The sequence below is a fragment of the Lytechinus pictus genome, chromosome 2 (assembly GCF_037042905.1).
Source record: "Lytechinus pictus isolate F3 Inbred chromosome 2, Lp3.0, whole genome shotgun sequence".
NCBI lineage: Eukaryota > Metazoa > Echinodermata > Echinoidea > Temnopleuroida > Toxopneustidae > Lytechinus > Lytechinus pictus.
In genome coordinates this window covers 69,423,102-69,444,753 of record NC_087246.1, presented here as the reverse complement: position 1 = coordinate 69,444,753, position 21,652 = coordinate 69,423,102, and the positions used below count along the sequence as shown (strand labels likewise).

At 38.3% G+C, this 21,652-nt stretch overlaps 2 protein-coding genes across 5 annotated transcripts; both read left to right on the top strand.

Moving 5' to 3' along the window:
- Positions 1–476: 476 nt before the first annotated feature.
- Positions 477–12,512, top strand: LOC129253728 (glyoxylate reductase/hydroxypyruvate reductase-like). Of its 4 annotated transcripts, XM_064095518.1 has the most exons (7): positions 1,287–1,380; positions 1,560–1,643; positions 2,921–3,326; positions 6,726–6,882; positions 7,858–8,044; positions 8,314–8,492; positions 9,007–12,512. In XM_064095518.1, the coding sequence occupies exons 3-7, from the start codon at positions 3,099–3,101 to the stop codon at positions 9,252–9,254; spliced, it is 999 nt and encodes a 332-aa protein (XP_063951588.1). In that variant the 5' UTR covers positions 1,287–1,380; positions 1,560–1,643; positions 2,921–3,098; the 3' UTR covers positions 9,255–12,512. The 4 variants fall into 4 exon arrangements, with proteins under 4 accessions (XP_063951586.1, XP_063951589.1, XP_063951588.1 ...); XM_064095516.1 differs by lacking the exons at positions 1,287–1,380; positions 1,560–1,643 and adding an exon at positions 477–824; XM_064095519.1 differs by lacking the exons at positions 1,287–1,380; positions 1,560–1,643 and adding an exon at positions 490–824 and having other exon boundaries at positions 3,060–3,326.
- A 1,445-nt stretch (positions 12,513–13,957) lies between these two features.
- Positions 13,958–19,832, top strand: LOC129269446 (glyoxylate/hydroxypyruvate reductase B-like). The gene is made up of 5 exons (XM_064095520.1): positions 13,958–14,275; positions 14,918–15,074; positions 15,330–15,516; positions 15,863–16,041; positions 17,881–19,832. The coding sequence occupies exons 1-5, from the start codon at positions 14,042–14,044 to the stop codon at positions 18,105–18,107; spliced, it is 984 nt and encodes a 327-aa protein (XP_063951590.1). The 5' UTR covers positions 13,958–14,041; the 3' UTR covers positions 18,108–19,832.
- Positions 19,833–21,652: the final 1,820 nt, after the last annotated feature.

Sequence of the window (21,652 nt, the reverse complement as noted above, 5' to 3'; positions counted from 1 at the left end):
GGAATAAGAAAAAGAGAGCGAGGGGGAGAGAAGGGGATGGAGTAGTCAAGGTTTTGAGGTGAACCTGTGAAATTGTTGATGAAAATCGAAATGTGGAGTTTTAGATATTGTCCATTTGGGAATATGATAAATTTTCCCAACCCCTACCCATATTGCATTACATGGGAGCGACCCTCCCCCCCCCCCGGTTTAGAGTGTACAGGTACCCCAACCACCCTAACCAAGTATTTTTCCTCTTCCCCCCCCCCCCCCTCGCCCAATAAAAAAAGGGAACTCAAACATGACATTTGCATTGTTGGGTATATATCCTATTCACATCTTCGGTCTCATCTTCAGGATAGAATAGTCTATCTTTCGGCAACCCCCCCCCCCCCCCCCCCCCCCACTGACCGGCAATTTTGACCCTTTTCCGTTGTTCACGTGTACTTCGCTCAGCCGATTGACACAATGCCTTTTACGTGCTTTTGTGTACAAACACTCAAGGTGTCCATTGTGTGACAGTCTCCAACGGAGGTAAATTTAGATACATACCATTTATCTCTTTCTGGTTCCAAAGTTTACCCAAGCGCAGATTCTATCTTAACGGATTGTGTACCGGAATAGCTCTATGATATTACTGTTGATTTTAACTTTGTTTGAACCGAAATCGGATGTTAAGGGTTTGAAGCTCGATGGATTTGCAATAGTGAAAGAAAATAATAAAACTTTGAAAGCGTATGTTACAGTACGTTCGGAGAGCGGAGTGTCACGGTGTACCATTCGACTCGTGAGCGAGCCAGAAAAACAGTTGAAGGGCGAGCGCTTTTGCCTGTTGGAATGCAAAGGTAGGAGGCGAATCGAAAGAGGTGGTTTTTAATTAAGGGCATATTGCCGATCACTGGCGTATATATTCTTGGAGTACAAGAAGAAGTTAAAGGGAAGTTCGCCTAACGTTAAACATAAAATTCATAGTCGGGATAAACTTTCTATTTAAATGGCGTGTACGTGGAAAAGAACATTGGAATACGTCATAATTATTGATTTATATGGTGTTTATAAGTGATTGATATAATTAACACACTCTAAATTTCAAGGATTACAATTAATCCAGCCCCTGATAAAGATTTAATTGTGGATTTAAACTTAAAGCTAAAATGTTTGCTTGCAATTTGTTTGAAAGTCGCGGAACAGCAGTTTCGTCCTGTAAAATAATTAATGTCGTTTGTCCAGAGTCCTGCTGTTTGGGTGATTCACCAATTTTCGACAAAGACTTTGCTCTTTGCACGTTCATCGTGGAGCGAAACACCCTCTCTGTAACTACTGGAGATGTCGCAGAGACGTGTCCGATAGGGGCCGCGGAAGCGGGGGGGGGGGGGGCTTCTATAAAACCGTGTACAAAACGTAAAAATGACCATATATGATTGTGATCTTTGCATGGTCAGCCCCCCCCCCCCCCCACTTTGAAAACCGTTCCGCGGCCCCTGTCCGAGAGACATCTTGGACACTGGAAGCAGTCTGCAGTCTCCACTGAACAGCCTCCCCAAATCGACCTTATTTCAATTTCTTGCAACGATGTATAGGCCTACATGTTTCGGACTCGGAGACTCCGTCATTTTCTTGAGACGCCTCGGGAACTTGTAACAATTGGGCACTGTCTTGTAAAGGTTTGCTATAGATTATTCAGACCCAAATTGCGACTTATCTGAAATTAATATCGTAGGCCTATCTTACACTACACATTTTTTCAGCAATCCCTATCTGAGATTGATTTGAATATATATCGCAACTATTTGTAAGACGTGCGGGGCCCTGAGTTGTCCCAAACCAGTAAAATATATTGCTGTACCCACGCGTGACCAAAAACATGCGTTTAAAGGGGTGTTTTTCAGTTTTGGACGCGGTCCGCGAGTGGACTCGTTAAGGGTATCAAAAACACCGATTTTCAAGAAAAAAGGTGCTTTTGAAAGACTGGTCAATGGTCAATCGCAGGGTCAGACGTATTTAGGGTATGTTTTTTTCCCTAAAACTTTTTTTAAAGACTAGCCAAACGTGTTTAGGGTATTTTTTTTCCCAAGCTTTTTCCCCGAGGTCATATTTTGGCGACAACTTGTTTAGGGGGTTATTTTGCACACAGAGAAAAACTCGTTTAGGGGGTGTTTGGAAATTCCTTGGTCACGCGTGTGTACAGCAATATACTTGACTGCCCCCCCCCCCCCCCCCCGCCGGGCTCAAACCACGGATGTCCGTGCTCAAACTAAGCACAGTGACAGATGTGCATGTAGCAAGCTGTGATCCACTATTTCTCATCGAATGAAAGGGTTTACAAAAAGTTATTCAAAAGAACATACAAAAGAGCTATTCAAATTTATCACGTTCTTAGGTACTAATCAGGGATAGTACAGTATACCTCCCACTATAAATTTGATACTCATGGCAAGAGTGGAATCTCATCTCCAATTTGAAACCAACAGCTTAGCAAATCGTTCACGCATGTCAGATTACAAATAACAAATACCGAGGCATATCAAAAATGATTTGCGCAGAACCCGAATCTGCATGTTCTCATTTCAGGGATCAGTGTGCTAATTGAGCCAACCGTCGAATAACCAGCACGTTCGTCGTATCATGAACCGATCTTGTCCCATTTTTCTGCGCAACTTGGTTTTGACATTAAAATTTCAAATTTGTTTTGCTCAATGCGTGAAGTGTTCGTCACATATTAGCTATCAAAATAAAGAGGAATAATTGAATTATATGATTATGTAAATTAGATATCACAATTCATTCGCCTTTGTAGAAAAAAACATGGGAATCCCGGTTTCCTTTTTTTTCTGGGACACACCGTGTAATTTACGTAGCACAAGAAAGATTCACCAGTCGTGCGTCAAGTATAACTTCGTCTCCCTTACAGTTATGATCCAACCGCTCTTATTCTTTGCAGAAAATCCCACTACAGGGCCGACCGGAGGACGAAGCTGCCCTTTCTGCCTATATTACTGCGTCGAATACCTCGGCTTGCTGTGCAACGTATACAGAGTAAAAGGTGATATTTTACCATCTTCTTCTCTTTTAAATACAAGAAACCACCTGAGTGAGATTGAGAGGGTGATCCCGTTACCATGACTACAGAGGAAGACCAGTCCAAGCCTTGTATCCTGAGTACTGTACCTCTCGCCTTTCAATGTTCTCATTCATGGAAGGATCTCAGGGAGCGATACAATGTCATTCAGTGGGAAGACTTTCTCCAGGATGAGAATCGGTATTTTGTGAAGATAGACATTATTTTTGTAATGAGCTGCACCGCCTTCATCAAAGAATCTCAACTGAAAATGATGAGAAATGTAAAGGTATGTACACCTCGTAGTCTCCCTTTTCGGGGTCCCAGAGGCAGAAACAGGTTGGGGTGTAGCAGCGGCGGCAGGGGGCGGCAGAAGAAAAGGGATATACGAATGTAAGGAGAGGTTATGAGATTCGCGCTCGGATTATCAGTTTGGTGAGATACTTAAATATCATGTCCATGAATAAAAACAGTGCTTAAAATGTGTTATTTTCAAGCTCCGTAGCCTATATCGAAAAAAAACTTAGCTCATTACATTCCCAGAATTCAGTCTTTACTGCCAAATTATGCAAATAGTACTGTAGGCCTACTTGATCTTATTTGTGAAAAAAAAATTATAATAAAGCTATATACTTGACTCATCCTGCTTTCAGCTCTATATAAGCATCCGATTCTGATAATTTATTTCCCCTTCGGTCCCGTTTAGTAAAAAATAAAATACTTATGTGGTAACTTTCCATTAATGTAGGCCTATTATGAAATCACGGGTCAGCGGCCGATTTAAATCGAGACTACGATAATAATTATCGAATGGAACATTTGCTATTATGATTACAAAACTTACATAATCCTCCAATAATGAGGGAACAATAGTCGCACGCTCAATTAAAAACCGGACTATCGGGCCCTCCTAGGAATTTCAGTAAATGCGTATAACGATGCGAGACGAGCATTCGTTCCATTATGTTCATTGGCCCGTATTCTGAAGTCAGTTTTAATTTAGACCATGGTCTAACTCTGTGCTAAAATTAGGGGAAGTCAAAAGTGTCAAAATTTTTATTAAGTTGTATGTTTCTTATGTTTACTGTGTTCTTTCCTGATTCATCGATAGTGAAGACAATCATCTATTTATAATTCCTAAACAATTAGGAATGATTTGAGAGCCAAATGAGCTGAAATATGATATCTCTACCATTAGTGATTTATGTAACAATTTGCTATCCATACTTAAACCACAACTTTAAGCCTGAGTTTAACTTAAACCCGACTTCAGAATACGGGCCATTGAGTTTGGGCAGTGAGTGAGTGTCCGTATATGTGCGAAGGCCCATTTCTTTAAAAATCTAGATTTGCGGTCTTTTGATGTAATAAAAATCTAAGATCTACAGTTAAGAAAAGGAAGGGAATCCCTATTCTTAGCTATATATCAGAATGATAGCTGCTATATTGTTTTTTTGTTTACTGTTTGTTAAAGACGGAATTGAGTCAATTTACTATGTTTATGATATTAATGTCCACAATACAGACAACAAACACTAACTCTAAGGTGTATTATGATAATCAATCGCTTTGAGACGGAGAAGGCTGTTCCACTATTAAAAAAGGAGAAAGTGTCGGATATTCTTGGGATGCTGCCATGCTGGGAGAGTTGGTGAATGAATCTGTAGCTACAATGATTATCAAACATGACGCCTTCCGTTCCAGAAACTGAATACTAGTATACTGTGCTCCTGGGGCCCGTTTCAAAAAGGACTTGCAACTGTTGTAACTTTGCCATAATGACAACTACCATGGTAACAGGGCTCAGCAGCCAATCAGAACCAAGGTTACCATGGTAGTTGCCATAATGGCAAAGTTGCAACAGTTGTAAGTCCTTTATGAAACGGGCCCATGATCTGTTTCTCAAAAGATGGGCCAACATTTTGAATCGCCAATGTTCACTTTAAAAAACGAATCATTTAAGTACTTTGTTACCATGATTACCGGCAAAACAGAACTTTTACTGTGTCCGCTTCAAATTACTGGAGTGGTTTGCCATATAACTGTCGATTTTCAGAATTTAGGCAGTATAAACCCATCTCTTAGTTTGTAGTTTTATCATGATTGATTCATTGTAAGCGGTGAAGGCATAAAGGGACAAGCGCAGTATACTACTACTTCTTATTCTGCTGCTGCTAATAATAATAATAACAACAATAATAATAATGATGATGATGATAATAATAATACTATTATAATAATGATAGCAATAATAGTAAGCAATAATGATAATGATAAAATAAATTACGAAAGCACTGAGATTTGCTCGAGGTTTCCAATTGCTCGTTCCCTGATTTGACAAATAGTCTTCTGTTTCAACCAATGTTTGCCCCCCCCCCCCCCACCCTTCATATTCCCGACCTTTCGTTGGAGAACGCGAACGCTTATTTGCGACGGTAGTTGATTTTGGAAGAGACTTTTGGGCCCGTCGTCATGGTCGTAAAACTCTGTCCTGCAATGCAAATTGTGTGACATGAGATTTTTTTTCGTTTCGCATCTGGAACGGAAACATTCAATCTGCGTTTCGTGTGCAAAACTCTGGTTGCTACAATGGTAACAACGATATATCCGATTTAGGACGACTTTCCAAAGCCACATTTGGTTCCTCCCAGAGCTCGAGAGGCCGCCCGGGGGGCCCACTTCCATTCAAGAGTGGATACCAGGCGCGACCACGCGTAAAAAGGGAAAGAGTGGGCAAGTACGTTACGTATAGGCCTATATAACGTTATAAGGGTGTCAAAAACGATGCAAAAGTTTAAAATACTGAAACGGAGGATATGTTTTCAATACTTGTAGGGTTTCACAAGCTAAATACTTGTTAAGAGATGCATTTTCATAATCTGGAAAAAACTTGCTTCCCTTGTTTAGGGTGCTTTTCGAAACCCCATGGTCGTGCCTGGTATCCACTCATCAATGGAAGTGGTCCCCCCGGGAATTTGAATCTAATCCCCCATTTCTGGGGAAAGTAAAACATAATGCCCATTACATTGTGTGCTAGAGGCATACCGTTTGTGTAGGAGTATACAAAAGAAAAAAACCCGCAAATACGTCTGAATTTCAGTCGATTTTGAGGGGTTTTTTCTATTGTTTACTCCTACACAAACGATATGCCTCTAGTACACAATGTATAGGCCTATTGCATATGCTGTGTACATATCAACGCATGCGAAATGGTTTCGGCTGGAGAGGTGATCTGACCCATGGAATCAATTGCCATTAAGGCAATACCGATTCGATGGACTGTAATGATCTATATCTAAGCCTTAATTCAGTAACTTTTTCCCCACTCAATATGTACTCGATTTGTTTGAAAAACCACTTTCTTATCCATGTCATAATCTATTGTAGGTCCTGCATTTCGAATATCTCCAGCCATCAGTCGTAATGTACATGCATGTATGGTGCGGGTGTCGCGGGAAAGAATTTTGCACACGAAAAGCAGATCTGTAGGGCCTGTAACCCCCCTGTAACACAAAGCTTAGCATTGATTGTAGAGCAGTTTTCTACGTTTGATTCTATTGACTATAATGTACAATCAATCTTAAAAATCAGGTGTATGATTAAGCGTTAACTTTTGTGTTAGGGGACCCTAATATTAGCGTCCGTGAGGATTGTGAAAGGTCCCAATTTTCTTTTGTAAACCTCTTAGCTCTTTCAGACCTGGGGAACAGGAACTGACGGCATTGACCTTGCTTTGCTCCGGAAGTACAAGGTCAAGCTAGGAAACTCACCAGGCGCCACCGCAGATGCTTGTGCAGATTTCGCTATGACCCTCCTCTTAGCGGCTGCTCGCAAGTTAACAGACAGTAAGACCCCATCACACTACAGTCCTAAAACTATTTAGGTTGAAACCAGTTTAAAGTAAATAAATATCCCTCTCTTATTGGCCAAGTCCACCAATAGCGAGTTGATTAGTACAGAAAATTAAAACGGGTAAAACACCGATACTTTCTCCCAAACCTGGTGTAAAATAAGAGAGTTAACTAAAAAAAAGCTGTTTTTAAGTTTGCTAATAATTTCACACATAGGCAATATAGCTATGCACTATATGAATATGTAGCCAATGAAAAGACGTATTTTTCACGACTGTTTCAGAAACGAATTTTGAATTCTCTTCTGGGGGTCACATCATGGGCACTGGCACGAACAGTGACTTAACCTTTCATTTTTTAGAGAGCTACGCTCCTTTTGAAATCTACGATTTTATTTGTACGGCATTTTACTAACCAATTGTGATTATTTTATTCCTTAAATACTGAAGCAGACTATAATGTATATATATATATATAAACCAATGAGTGAATCTATGTCATTAAAAACTCCTTTTTTACGAGTTTTCATATGAATCTTGAGATCAATCATTTTCCTACTGTAGTTTTAAATGTTTGAATATTCTTCGAAAATGTTGAATCACCATTTTTTAAACCTGTTTGTTGTTGGGGGTAGACTTAGCCTTAATCTAAATTACCCGATGCAAATGTGTTATCAAATTTACTGCGGGACTTTGACCAATAATTGGAGAAAAAAAGTTGCATATTTATTGGGATCTTATCAGCAGTTAGTCAAAAATTTTCACATAATATTGATCATTTTTGAGCGACCATTAGTATTAGCGATAGTACCTACGTGACTAATGTTGGTCAAATAATATCAGTTTTTTTCTTGGGGGAGGGGGTAGTGTGCTGAATGTTCATACTTCTCGCTTGAATAGAAATTATGTATTAAAATGTTCGAATCTGTGTCGTATTCCCCTTTAACGATCTTTGATTTCATTTTTATAGGTATTGCCTCTGTAAAGAGTGACCTTCCCGATTCCGACCAATACTGGGATAGTGTAATAGCGCTGACTGGCAAGGGGGTGTCTGGATCCAGTCTTGGTATCTTCGGCATGGGGGAGATTGGTTACGAGGTAGCCAAGAGAGCCAGAGGGTTTCGAATGAAAATATTCTATCATAATCGCAATCAGAGGTAATTTTTGTCGTGTTTTTCTTCAAGTTTTTATTGATTAAATCAACAAGAAATCATGCAAAGCATAATATTTATATGATTACACAAAGCAGTAGAATCTTTATTCTAAGTTTTCATCCACCCGGAAAGAACTTCTTATAGCTTAACATTTGAAGTGGCTTATTATTTGAGGGGTAAATTATATCTCGTAATCTCACTATCATTATGCAACATGTGCGATTTCAAGAAATGAAAAATAATCGAAAGGTTTGGGGTTTCTTTTCTTCAAGATCGAAGGAAGACGAGGAAGAAGTTCAAGCAATTTATTGTTGTTCTCTTGAAGCCCTTTTGCCACAAGTTGATTTCCTCGTCATCACAGCCCCACTTACTCCCGACACGAGGCATTCCTTGAACAGAGACACCCTTAAACTCATGAAACCAGATGCGATCGTTGTTAACATCGCAAGAGGTAAGATTGCAAGAATTATTCCTTCTTGGATAGAATATAAGAGGCGACACATAAAGTGATAGTTCTTCAAAAGTGACGCATGATTTCAAAACAATGTGGAAAGTCAGTAGTGTTTCTTAATCGTTATTAGGTACTAGTATTTAATGATATTTTTTTTTATAATGTCGTCACACTTAAGTGTGACATCATAATGCGTACCACAAAATGGAAACGGAGTTCTCGGTTATTTCTATAATAAAAATCGAGTGATTTATGATGAATTAATTACCTCGTCATAGAGTTGTATTTTCCTCTTTAATCTAATACATTATATCAATGGACACGTTAAGACATAGATGAGCAAGAATAATTTTGAATTCTAATGACAAAATAAAGCTGTTTTGCAGAATAAAAAAAAATGATCAAAGTGGTATTACATTGCATTGGACATGTTGGAAACATCTTCATTGTAGTTACTTCTTTACTGATTGGATTGAACAGTTAATCTATCACTCAACATTCTTTATTGGTTCAGGCGGTGTAGTCAATCACGACGACCTCGTGGATGCTCTCAGGAACAAAACCATTGGTGGTGCTGTCTTAGACGTCACAGAACCAGAGCCTCTACCTCATGACCACGCCCTCCTAGCCATGCACAACGTCATCGTCACGCCCCACATCAGTTCCTGCACGAATGAAGCACTAGACGCTATGACGAAGAGGGCAGTCGACAACATTGATGCTGCCATGTCAGGCAAAGAACTCATGTATGAAGTGTCATGAGGATATATTTGTTGTCAGTCCATTATGGGGACCGTTTCAACACGAACAAAAATGGCTTTCATGGCATGTATCAAACACATTACGTCATTGATGAATGCATGGTGCGAGAGACCAGGGGGGCGTTTCATCAACATTTTCGTCCGACAAGTTGTCAGATCTGACATCTTTCTCTGATGTTGATTGGCTGAGAGGTACTGTTACTATGGTAACTGTCGGATAAAATGGGACTTGTCGGATAAAACGTCCGACAAGTCCTTTCATGAAACGCCCCCCAGGATGATCACCATTTTGTCCTACAACTTGTCAGATCTGACAACTTTCCTTGATTTTTATTGGCTGAGAAGTACACTTTCTGTGGTAACCGTCGGATAACACGCCCAGCACGTACTTTAATGAAACGCGCCCGGAACATGATCATCTGGGCTGGTCGCAGAAAGAGTTTCAATCAAACACAACTGGATTTTCAACCAATGAAACGCGCGCATAAGGGATTTTTTAGTTGCGTCAATCCCAGGGCACATATGCGATTCGATACCACGCGATTTTTCTAATCGCATTTTGCATTAAATATGAAAGTTCCAAGAAGGACAATCATATTATTTGAAGATTGGCATAATGCTATGAATAATTTTGCTTTGCGGCAAGCCCTGTGGTCGGAGTAAATTCCAAATCGGCTTTAAATCGCAGCCGATGATGTAATTACGATTTTGAATTGAATTTGCTTATATTCTTATATGGAGGCTCGAACTATACTGAATTTTAAATTTCAGTAGTCCTAGCATTATTTTAAACTCTTATTGCTAAGATTGTATTGGTTGGAATTTTCATATCAAATGTTATCATTGAAATTCGGATCGCAACGAATCGTATAGTTTGCCGGGCTTTAAAAGCAATTCTTTCTGCAACAGGCCACAAGGACCCTTTACAAAACGACTTACAAGTGTGGCATCATGGCAACTTTGAGTTTGATTGAGCTGCTTTAGTCCTTTTGGTAGTTACCATAATGTTAATTTACCATAATCGTAAGTCTGTTATGAAACGAATCCCTCATCAGTGATGAGGCTGATGATCATAAACGCATATATCTACATAAACAATAATTTGATTTTCTTGCCCTTATTTTAAACTCGAGTTTATTTAAATGCCAGGGGAGTGTTTCATAAACATTTTTGTCTGACAACTTTTCAGATCTGACAGCTTTCTTTGATTTCGACTGACTGAGAAGCACTGTTACTATGGTAACTATCAGATCATCAGATAAACCGTCTAACAAGTCATTTATAAATGAAACGCTCCCCTGGTTTAAAGTTGTACTTTTATTGTGGATAAAATCTCAAACAGTATTAGTTCAATAAATTAATCAGCTCACTATCACACTCAAATCATTTATAATTGTCAAAAACTAATCAATAAAACTGCTTTATTATAATGCACCACTAATGAATGAGGAAAGAGCGATATAATCATAAGAAACAAACGATGTAAGCAAACTGATTTTAGCGCAGAGTGAAACCAGAATTCAGAATATACTATGTACACGGGCATATAAATCTACAATACTATTCCAGTGACAGTCATCCTTTGTATACCTGCTGCATCGGGTATTCCAAGAGTTCGGATGTGCATGCACAAACTATAGTGTTCGAAGTAAAGATAGTGTATTTTAAAGACGACTCGGCGATTTATAATGATTTATAGGTCGGCGAACAAAGCCAGGTCATGAAGGTATTTGTAATTTGGAATGGCGCGGTTGATACATCACAATGGCGCGCCAGACTGTATGGTTTATGCGCACAATGACAATAATTGGTCTTGGCTTTCAACGGAGATGATATGAACGTCCAAAATATTCGCTTGTAATTTTTCTTACGACCTTGCGTTTTGGAGACGTCGTAATTTATGATGGGGGTACCTAAAGCTACGCACTTTGTTTTCAAACAATAAAAACTATCCCAATTCTAATATTTCAACAAATCATCTTTCACTAATTTGTGGCAAACATTCTAAAGATTGTTAACCAAGAAGAAAATATCGCAAAACTCACTAATACGAAAATCCCGCCGTGTTTTCCGAACACCTCTTGATTTCGCCGCCCGATGTAGAAGGGGTCCTAAAGCTACGCACTCGATTTATCATGAAAAAAAATAGTATTTCCTGTGCCTCAATTTCTAAAATATATTCAAATTATTATAGGATAAATGAAATCAAAGCGAATATAACTCCAAAATTCCAAACATTTGTTGGTTTTCTCTGCATTTACAGATTTACTGCAGCCTCTGTAAATAAAATTGAATAGGAATCGTTCGTCACTCTGCAGTACAGTCACAGTTCCACACACAGAGTGCGCATTTGCCATAAAAACTGCATGCGCGATGAGTTATGGGATTTGACAATGTGCCATCAATATCAACTTGCGAAGTCCTTCCAGACAGGTATGATTGGAACCAGGATAAGACCTAATGCCTATTCTATTGAATAACCGAGATATGAAAATGTTATGATCTATTGTATCAAACGCGGCAGATAAATCTAAAAGCACCATAAAAACTACATTATTTGAGTCAAGAGAAAACATGATGTCATTTTTTACTTTGATCAGAGCTGACTCAGTGCTGTGACCTGGCCTATAGGCAGATTGGAGAGGATCAAAAATATTATTAGATTCAATATGATCAGCTAGTTGAGTACATGCCGCCTTCTCGATGAGTTTACCTAGAAATGTTAAGTTTGAGACCGGTCTATAATTACTGATGTCATTTACATCCAACTAAAGACGGTGTTCCTGTAGCACACCAATCGTCCCACACCAGTGTTAAATTCATCATGGTGTTAGTTCAACCGCTGTTATTAACACACATTCATGACTTTCTGTTCGGTTTGTTTGTTTTTACAGTATTCGGTCAAACGTCATGGAGTATTTCAGCAAATACGTGTGTGATAGACGTACATTCATAACACCGACTGCATGGTGTTGCACTCAACACTAGGTGTACAGTGTAATCGGGGCCTTGTAGGAGCACTTTCAGGATTTTCCTAATGTAGGCAACGGAAAATTAAGTGTTTTTTATAGGCTATGACCACCAAACAGGAAACATTTGCCACAACCGGGTCTGCGCCTGTTCATGGGTACGATTATATAAATTTGTTAATTTTCAACGTTTTTCAATTAATGGCGTTCTAATAATTATACTGATCATATGTTCTAGTATAGCTGGACTTTCATTTGTTTGAAATTATACAATTTTCCATATTTTTCGAGATGTGATAATGTATTTAGTCATCATTAAGCATGTATTATGTGGACCTGGACTCCCCTCCCCCCACGGAAAAAAAAGAACAACATACAAAAACTTAAAAAAAAACATATGTTAAAGATGAGGCGGAGGAGACAAAGAGGAAAAAAGACAAAGTGTTAACGATGATAACGATGATGATGATGATGGTGATGGTGATGATGATGATGATGGTGATGGTGATGATAATGATGATGATGACGATGATGCTGATGATGGTGGTGGTGGTGATGATGATGATGATGGTGATGGTGATGGTGATGATGATGATGATGATTGTGGTGATGATGATGATGATGATGATGATGGTGGTGGTGATGATGGTGGTGGTGATGATGATGATAATGATGATGATGGTGGTAATGATGATGATAATGATGATGATGATGATGATGAGAGAGCGAAGTTGGCTCAGTCGGTAAAGTGTCTGCCTATCGAACCGTAGATCGTGGGTTCGAGTCAAAAAGTAAACTAAGAATCAATCAGTGTATATTTTTTGTAACAATTTATTATCACAAGGTATAGTAATACAAAATAAAATCTAGAAATCTCTCTGAATATAATTATAAAACACAAACATACTATAATATATATATATTCAGTCTTAATGAAAACAACCAAATCCAGATAAAAAGGATAATCGTTAAAACCTTAGTTATTCAAAGTTAAAGGGGCACCTTCTGCTGGAAACAATTATATCTAATGAATAGAAGAAAATTTATTTAGTAAAACGCTCGGAAATGTTCATTAAAATGTGATAACAAATAAGATACTGAATTTTAGAAATGATTTATTTTCTGGAAATACTTGATTAATACTTTGCTAGCTAGATTGATCTTTCCTTCGTTTGACTTAGTCGTTAGACAATCATTGGCCTATAGTCAGGAAGCGAGTAGAAAGGAAGGGTTGTTTGTTGGTCTTACAGTTAGAGATTTGACGCTGGATTTCACATCTGAACGCTTTAATCCTTGATGGGGTCAGTGGACGATGAACTCGATCTACCAATATATTATGTATATGGACCAATTGCGCTATAGAGATATGTGTATAGCCATTTTTGGTGTGATTAAATGAACAATTGAGAGGGAGAGTGCGGGAGGAGGAAGAAGAGAACTATGACATGAAATTAAATCTTCACAATATTAATATATAGGACAAAATATACCAAAGATGTATAGGGAAAAGACTACTATCAAATAAATTCAATTGATTGTTGTGCATGTGTGGAGGTGTGTGGGTGTGTGTGTGTTCCTTTTTCTGCAATTGAGAAAAATCGGTTACAAAGTCCTTTGACCGAGCAAACATGCACTTTGGCATTAGCAGAAGAAAACAAGTGCTTGCTACAAAGTGTTCAACATTGGGCAAATCTACATTTGGATTCTGTCATACATTTCTGACTAGTACCAATTCCATGACTATACGTTTCATGTTATTCCCAAACTTATTGAAAAATTTGACTTGGGTCGAATTAAATTATAACTGGTTTCTAAGATTATGGCAAGTGATCCCCAGCTAAAATCTGGGTGGTTATTGATGACCATTCCGAAGGCTCTTAAGACCTACCTCAAGATGATAGAGAAAGTACATGAGAGATATCATGTCATACACTGGGAGGAGTTCTGCTTGGAGGTTGAACAGTATGCAGCTAAGATAGATGCTATGCTCGTGACGTCCTACCACATGCCAAAGCTATCCCCAAAACTTTTGGATCGGATGACAAAATTAAAGGTAACATAGAACCTGTTTTAGTTTAATATCAATGCTACCGTACAAAAAACTGGATATTAAACGGAGTATTGCTCATAGTGTTAGTCTCGAGCAGGCCGGATAAGACACTTGAATTGTAGTTGCCTGAAACTTCTTTAAAATCAAACCAGATATGCTTCAAATAACAAGTTACACTGGAAATCGGTAGAATTACAATACATCGTACGGACAATAATTTGTAATAAATATAAGGATTCGTCCTAAATATATTTTTTGTTTGTGGATTGACTGTAAACTAAGAAATTGAAGAGTGTAATTGGGGCCCAGTGGTATTGCACTGGATAAGGTATTTGACAATGACTGCTAGCTGCTCTCTGGCAGTGGTGTATCCAGGAGTCGATCTAGGGTATGTGAAAAGTCAATGGACAAAAGGGGTGAAGTGGTTCTAGCTCTTAAGAGATCTAGGAGGCATGGTTGTACATTTAGCCACTGATTCTCTTGAGGGCTGACTACTACTTTTAATGCTCAGGAGATTCACGGTTTAGAGGAGAGACTTTGAGGAGGTAGAGGGTCACTCATAGCCACATGTTTCTGTTGGGTTATTACTTAATTTTCGTTCTCCGTCTTTACCTGTAGTCCTATACATATCTTATTTGTATCCAGTCAGTTGTTACCGTTACAGCTGGCACAGACCACCTTGACCTTGCGCTACTCCAGAAGTACAACGTCAGGGTTTGTACTGGGGCAGGTACGAACAGCGATGCATGTGCTGACATGGCCTTCAATCTACTGCTCTCCGCTGCAAGGAGAAACTCGGAAGGTATGACAAAATAGGTTTATTTTTTTATAGTTCTAAATAACATAGGCATTTTAAATGGCTGAATTGATTATAATTCAGCCCGAAAAGTCATTTGAGTCTTTATGCTTTATTTTATGCTTTATTTTGTTTTCACTGAAATCACATAAAAATGACAAAATTGTGTAAAAAATAGTATCGAGAATCGTTCAGCAACATTTCCTCTTATTATTCAGCGATGATCTCAATCTGATATATTCTATATTCGTTTTTATGCAGTTGTCGACCTAGCTCATCGCTTCGCGGCCAGATCAGAGACTGTGATGGAGGAAACCTTCCACTTTCTGGGCCACGAAGTGACCGGTTCGACCCTTGGCATTATCGGCATGGGAGGCATTGGTTACGAGGTCGCGCGAAGAGCTATAGGATTCAAGATGAAAACCCTGTACTACAACCGGAATAGAAGGTACATTTAACTTACAATGCACTCTTGATGAAAAAGAATAAATGATAATGAAACTGAATGCTCTATAAACTCCTATTAGTTTTAACTCCTTGATCACCTTACCCATCGATCCCTCACCACCATGATTGACAATTTAGGGACTCGTTGCAGAAAAGTTACAATTATACTGAATTTACAATCTGATGATAACTGTAATGGAATTCTTGATTAGCTGTTTAGCATCGTTACCATGGTAGTTACCACTGGATGGTAAAGTAACCATTATTCTAACTTTTATACAATAGGGCCCTTATCTGTTTAGATGGTATTTTTCGAAGAAAAAAAAACAATAGTCCTTTTATTTTAGGTCTAAAGCCGATGAAGACGAAGTAAAGGCAGGATACTGTCCTTCGCTAGATAATCTACTACCTCAAGTGGATTACCTGGTGCTGTCTCTTCCTTTAACAGAAGCAACCCGTCATATCATCGGGAAAGATCAGCTCCAAAGAATGAAACCAAACGCAATCATCATAAATGTCGCTCGAGGTAGGTAGAGTGATGTTTCATTTGCTGTTGTTCATAAATATAGTTTCCTTTTGAAAGAAATATTATTTTATATATAGTGTTTGGTCATGGAAAGTTTAATGCTCTTTAAAGAGGTACATACAGCTTTGATAGTGTACGTATTTTACCGATAAAGGTGCAGAGCAATGCCAGTCAAGAAATATTCTCGAGGATGCAAACATACGGTCAAAACGTTGCAGAATTGCACCGGGAAGGTATTGAGGCTGTTAACGTTTTTGCGCAGGTTCAACTATACGCACCCAATTTTTCTGAAACATTTGAAAATATTCCCGGTAGTCATGTTTGACCAGGCGCGGATCCAGGAGGGGGCCGAGCCGGCCCCGGCCCCCCTATTTTTTGACAACCTGCAGAAAAAGTGTACTCTTTAACTTGATAGAAACTACGAAAAACAGAAAGAAAAGTAGGAAAGAGGTATTATACCCATGATGTGTAATTTACAGCCTCGTAAAAACCGGCCCGACCCCGAAAGGAAACAAGAAAAGGGTAAGGGGAAGAATTGGAAAATAGACTTTATATAAAAAATTTCGCTCGCGCTTCGCGCTCGCATTGCCTGTGTAATGAATCCCATTCAAGAGGATTAAATGACACTTAATATATCCAGTTCTGAAATCAATTTGCACACAATATTTTAGCTCGCACATCAAGCTTTCATTATTTTGTTTGATTTACACAAATTGCTATATCAAAATTTTCAGCTCGCGCTGCGCGCTCGCATTGTTTAATTTGTGAGATACCTATCCTCTTCGGAAATTCTTTCCAAAATTTGTCAAAACGCTCCTTTATCATGTGAGTATATCAAAAAATCAAGCTCGTGCTTCGCGCTCGCATTTGATTGTTTGAGACACACAGCTTGTTCTTCATTTAAATAAAAACGCGCTTAGACTGTCCAGTTTTCAGGTCGGAATATCAAAAATTTTGAGCTCGCACTCTCATTATGTAATTGGTGATACTTGTATCCTCTTCATTAATCACTGAAAACAGTCATTTTCACGTTACTATATTAAAATTTCGGCTCGCGCTTCGCGCTCGCATTGTTTAGTTGGATACTTATCTTTGTTCATGATTATAAAAAATGCTCAGAATCTTCAGTTCTAAGGACATAAAATATATTTTAAAAAATAGCTCGCACATCGCGCTCGCGTTATATATTAAGACCATATGAGATACCTTATCTTGTTTATAACAATAAAAACTAACATATACCTAAAACTTCAGTCTTTGTTAGGACTACCCCCTGAAAAACAAACAAAATATCAGATTATAGCGGCCAATCGGGAAAAATGTTGATGAAAATATTTTTCGGCCCCCCCTATTGGCGAAAGCTGGATCCGCCCCTGTTGACGGTGGACCATTATCTAGTTCAGAGTTACTACGATCAACCACTATTACCATGAATACAACTGGCATAATGTGGTAAAATGTTGAGGGGATTCACCTGGTGAACTATTTCCGAAAATATGGAGCAAGCGAAGCGATCTAACAAAAACGCTTCATCCAAATTCATGATTAATAAGTACAATGAAATTTATAAAAAATGAAACTGCCAGTACAGTAGTTATAAGAAGAGGACCCACCGACATTCACGAATTAATTCGAAGTAAAAAGCATACTAGTGAAGGCGGCAAAAATCATTTTATTTTTGGTGGTAATACCGTATCCCCTTTTGTACGCCAGTTACTTACCATGCTTACAGTTCACTGATTTTTGTCTGTTCATGAGTCTCCTATTGTTATGTTTATGTTTGTAATTTTTGAAACTGAATAGGACGAATAGGCCTATATAAGTTCTTATCTTTAACAGGAGAATTAATAGACCACGATGACCTGACTGACGCACTTCGAAGCCGTACCATCGCCGGAGCAGCCCTTGATGTGACTGAGCCAGAGCCGTTGCCTCCAAATCATCCACTACTTACGATGACCAACGTCATCATAACGCCTCATTGCAGTGCTTTCACCAAGGATTGTGGGAAGAGAATCTTTCAGAGAATTATGGACAACCTATCAACATCACTCGCAACGACTTAGGCATCTTGATATCTACTTACCTATACAACGCCAGAACATTTATCCTCATTTGAAGAAAGATTTAGAGTCAATCGCATTTTTAAATCCAAAGGTATCTTTTGAAGGAATAGTTAGCTACTATGAACAAGGTGTAGGTTACAGCTCGTTATTTCGACGGTATGATGTTCAGAAAGTTCATTCATCGTTCATCCAAAGGTTTGTTATTCCGAAAACGAACTAAGGTTCGTTCTTCCGAAGGTTTGAATACTCCGACAGAGCGACATTCAGAAGGAAATCCGAAAGTTCGATGATTTAAAGGTTCGTTATTCCGAAGGGTCGATAGTCCAAAATAAAATAAAACGGCTCATGCAATAAGAGTTTCGCATTAACAAACCTTATTCTTTATTTTTGGACTCGCGAACCCTCGAAATAACGAAGTTTATATAACTGTCGGATTAACAAACCTTTAGAATAACGAACGGTTTGTTGCATACTTTGATTTATACTTTTTTTTTATAGATATATTCACATTAATCATTTACATGGTTTTGTAATATTGAGTTTTTCTATTTTGCTTTTTTTTTCTGGGGCCGCTGTCATTATTAGGTGGACTTGATGCCCATACACCAAATCACGATAATAAGCGTGTTTTCATATCCTTGCTTTACGTTTATTGGGTAACAAGATTGCCAATACAAAAATACCCCCTCCTTCCACTACCCACCCGCCGGAGGAGTGAAAAACAGAATTGAAATCCAAATGTATTGTACTTATCGTCTTGTATTTATTTTCCGTCAATTAAAAACAATAACAATGATATATATTTACAATCATAAAGAAAAGATCAATAAGAAAGACGGAGGGATTGCCCTACTCAGCGTTGATAAAATATCAACGCTGTTTTACTGAGGGGTCCCTAACATAGATAAACGTGTAAAGCAGGAAAGGAAAAACTTAGTCGACTTACAATAAAGACGTTAACAAAGTTTGAATTATCTAAGAAGAAACATATTTGTGGAGCGTTGTGGCCCAGTGGATTAGTCTTCGGACTTTGAAACAGAGGGTCGTGGGTTCGAATCCCAGCCATGGCGTAATTTCCTTCGGCAAGAAACTTATCCACATTGTGCTGCACTCAACCCAGGTGAGGTAAATGGGTACTTGAATGCTTGAGCGCCTAGGCAGCCCAGCTAAAGCCGGGGTAATAATAGCAGGGCCCGCTGGGAGAACAGTTTTCGGAACTGAAGCGGCTACCCTGGGTAAATATACCGCTATTATTATTATTATTATTATATTTACAATATACATGATAAAATAGATATCTGAACTGAAGTCTACAAAAAGTCAGGAATAATGTTTTTAGGGCCTTTTTGAATGAATCGATATTTTCCTATAATTTCATGTGGTGGGGAAGAGTGTTAAGCACCTCTGTATTGGATAGTACGACGAGTATATTCTGTTTTGGGTTTGGGTAAAGCAAAGTTATGAGAATTACGGAGTGAATAAAGATGGGATGATAGTTGAAACATTTCAGACATGACTGGAGACAATATATCATGGACTGATTTGTATACAAAATATTTCTTACACCATTTTAAAACTGAATGAATTTGTAAATTGGAGATTATGATCACATGGATGGACTTTCATTATTATTCTACTTGCACGATTCGGGAGGGTTTGCAATATTGTTTCTTAAGTTTTATTTAAGAGGAATCAATTAAAATATCCGCATAGTCGAAAAGTGGCGAGATGGCTGTGTAAATCAAGTTTAGATTAGTCTCATTAAGTTGAATGAATTAAATTAATAAAATGATAAGTTTATTAGAGTGCGTGCAAGAAAAAAATCCATTGGGTAGTTTCCTAACGCCAAATAATGTATATTCCACGACAGAATGTTAACCATAAAGGACGGAAAGTATAAATAAATCAAGAAAGTTGGAAGGACAAATGGGCAACAAAAGACACAGATATAGAAAAGAATGTTCCTATATGTAACTGGTAATATACCAGGGCCCCGTCTTACAAAGAGTTGCGATTGATCCGATCAATCGTAACTCTATTAAAATCCATCAGTGTCGTAATTTTGTCTACAGGAAATTGGCAAAATATCCTTTGTAAACAAAGGAGAACACACTGAATTGCCAAGAAAACAATGAATTTATGAATAAACATCACATCTAGAAAATAATTTGAACAAACATGCATTTTAGATGTTGATGTTGCTGGCTTTCCATAGTTGCCACTGATCGGATCAATCGCAACTCTTTGTAAGAATAACAGAAACAAGGCTTCTTTGACTTGTTTCTAAGGGAGTTTCTTCGACAGAAACAGAAGCAGGAAGAAAATGAAGAAAAAAAGGACAAAATTGAGCATAATTTGAAATCATACAAATGCACATTCTTTAAGAGTTTCATGGATCCGTTTTGAAATGATAAACGGCGCCATCATGAGTCTAGAATGTTCATATAGAACACAACATTTTTTTTTAAAACACAACCGCAGCTAAATTCGTTATACATGGTTTTTACCATGAAGAGTATTTAAAATTAGATCTTCAGATATAATAACTTCTATTTTAAAGAAATCGAGTTATTTATATTTTTGTTTACTCCATGCGTAGATGAATTTTGTTGACAGGATTTTTTCCAGCTATATATTCTTATTTTCCTATAAGTAATGAGAAAAACAAATATTGAAGGCATCGTGATGAGTATTAAGGGTAGTACGGAAAAAGAGCGAGTGTATTTTTATCACATTTATTTCAGGTGAAACTAAATAGGCTTTATAAAGCAGCAGAAGGCCTGCACAAGTTCACCTTAATAGAGGTATGTACTATTTCCATCTCACTCTTCATGATCTAAATACAGTAGCTGCTATATAGGCCTAATATTCAGTATTTAAAATAGAACAGTATATTTTATTCTATTCCGTTTATATCAATTTCCGATGACAATGAGTCAAGATTAGTATCCAAACAGGTTTAGAATGGGGGGTGTTGCCAGCGGAGCTTGTATAATCCACCCCTCTGTCTACAGATTTAGATTGTTTTGAAAGGGGCAATATGGTAACGTCCTTAATTTTTTCTCAATTGAAATTGAAAAAAATAGGGGTATTAGATAGTTAAACTCAAGATTCTTTCCTTCCTCCCCCCCCCCTTTCTCTTCATTTTTTTTTTTGAAAACCCGCAGAGGCCGGTCACCCCTGCCACCAGAGGAGCCATGTCCGTGATCCCCCCCCCCCCCCCTCAGTACTCGTGCGCGAGAGAATATATGGGAGTGACGATAGTCGGAATACGCCTCATGAATATTCATGGATAAAACGTTAGTCCCGCCTAGAACGACTCTTCCAAAGATTTTTTAAACTACAAAAATTACAAATCCAAGGTTCGTAATCTGATTCATGCAAAGCCTAAAACAGCATATTATATCGCCATTCCCACCGCCCTCTCGCGCCGGGCGCAGAAGTACTAACGAAATGAATTTCAAGCTACAAACAACAGCTTCCACTCCAGCTGACGGCGATGAAAATGATTGAAGATCTGATTTAGAACTTTAAAAATGGACCCC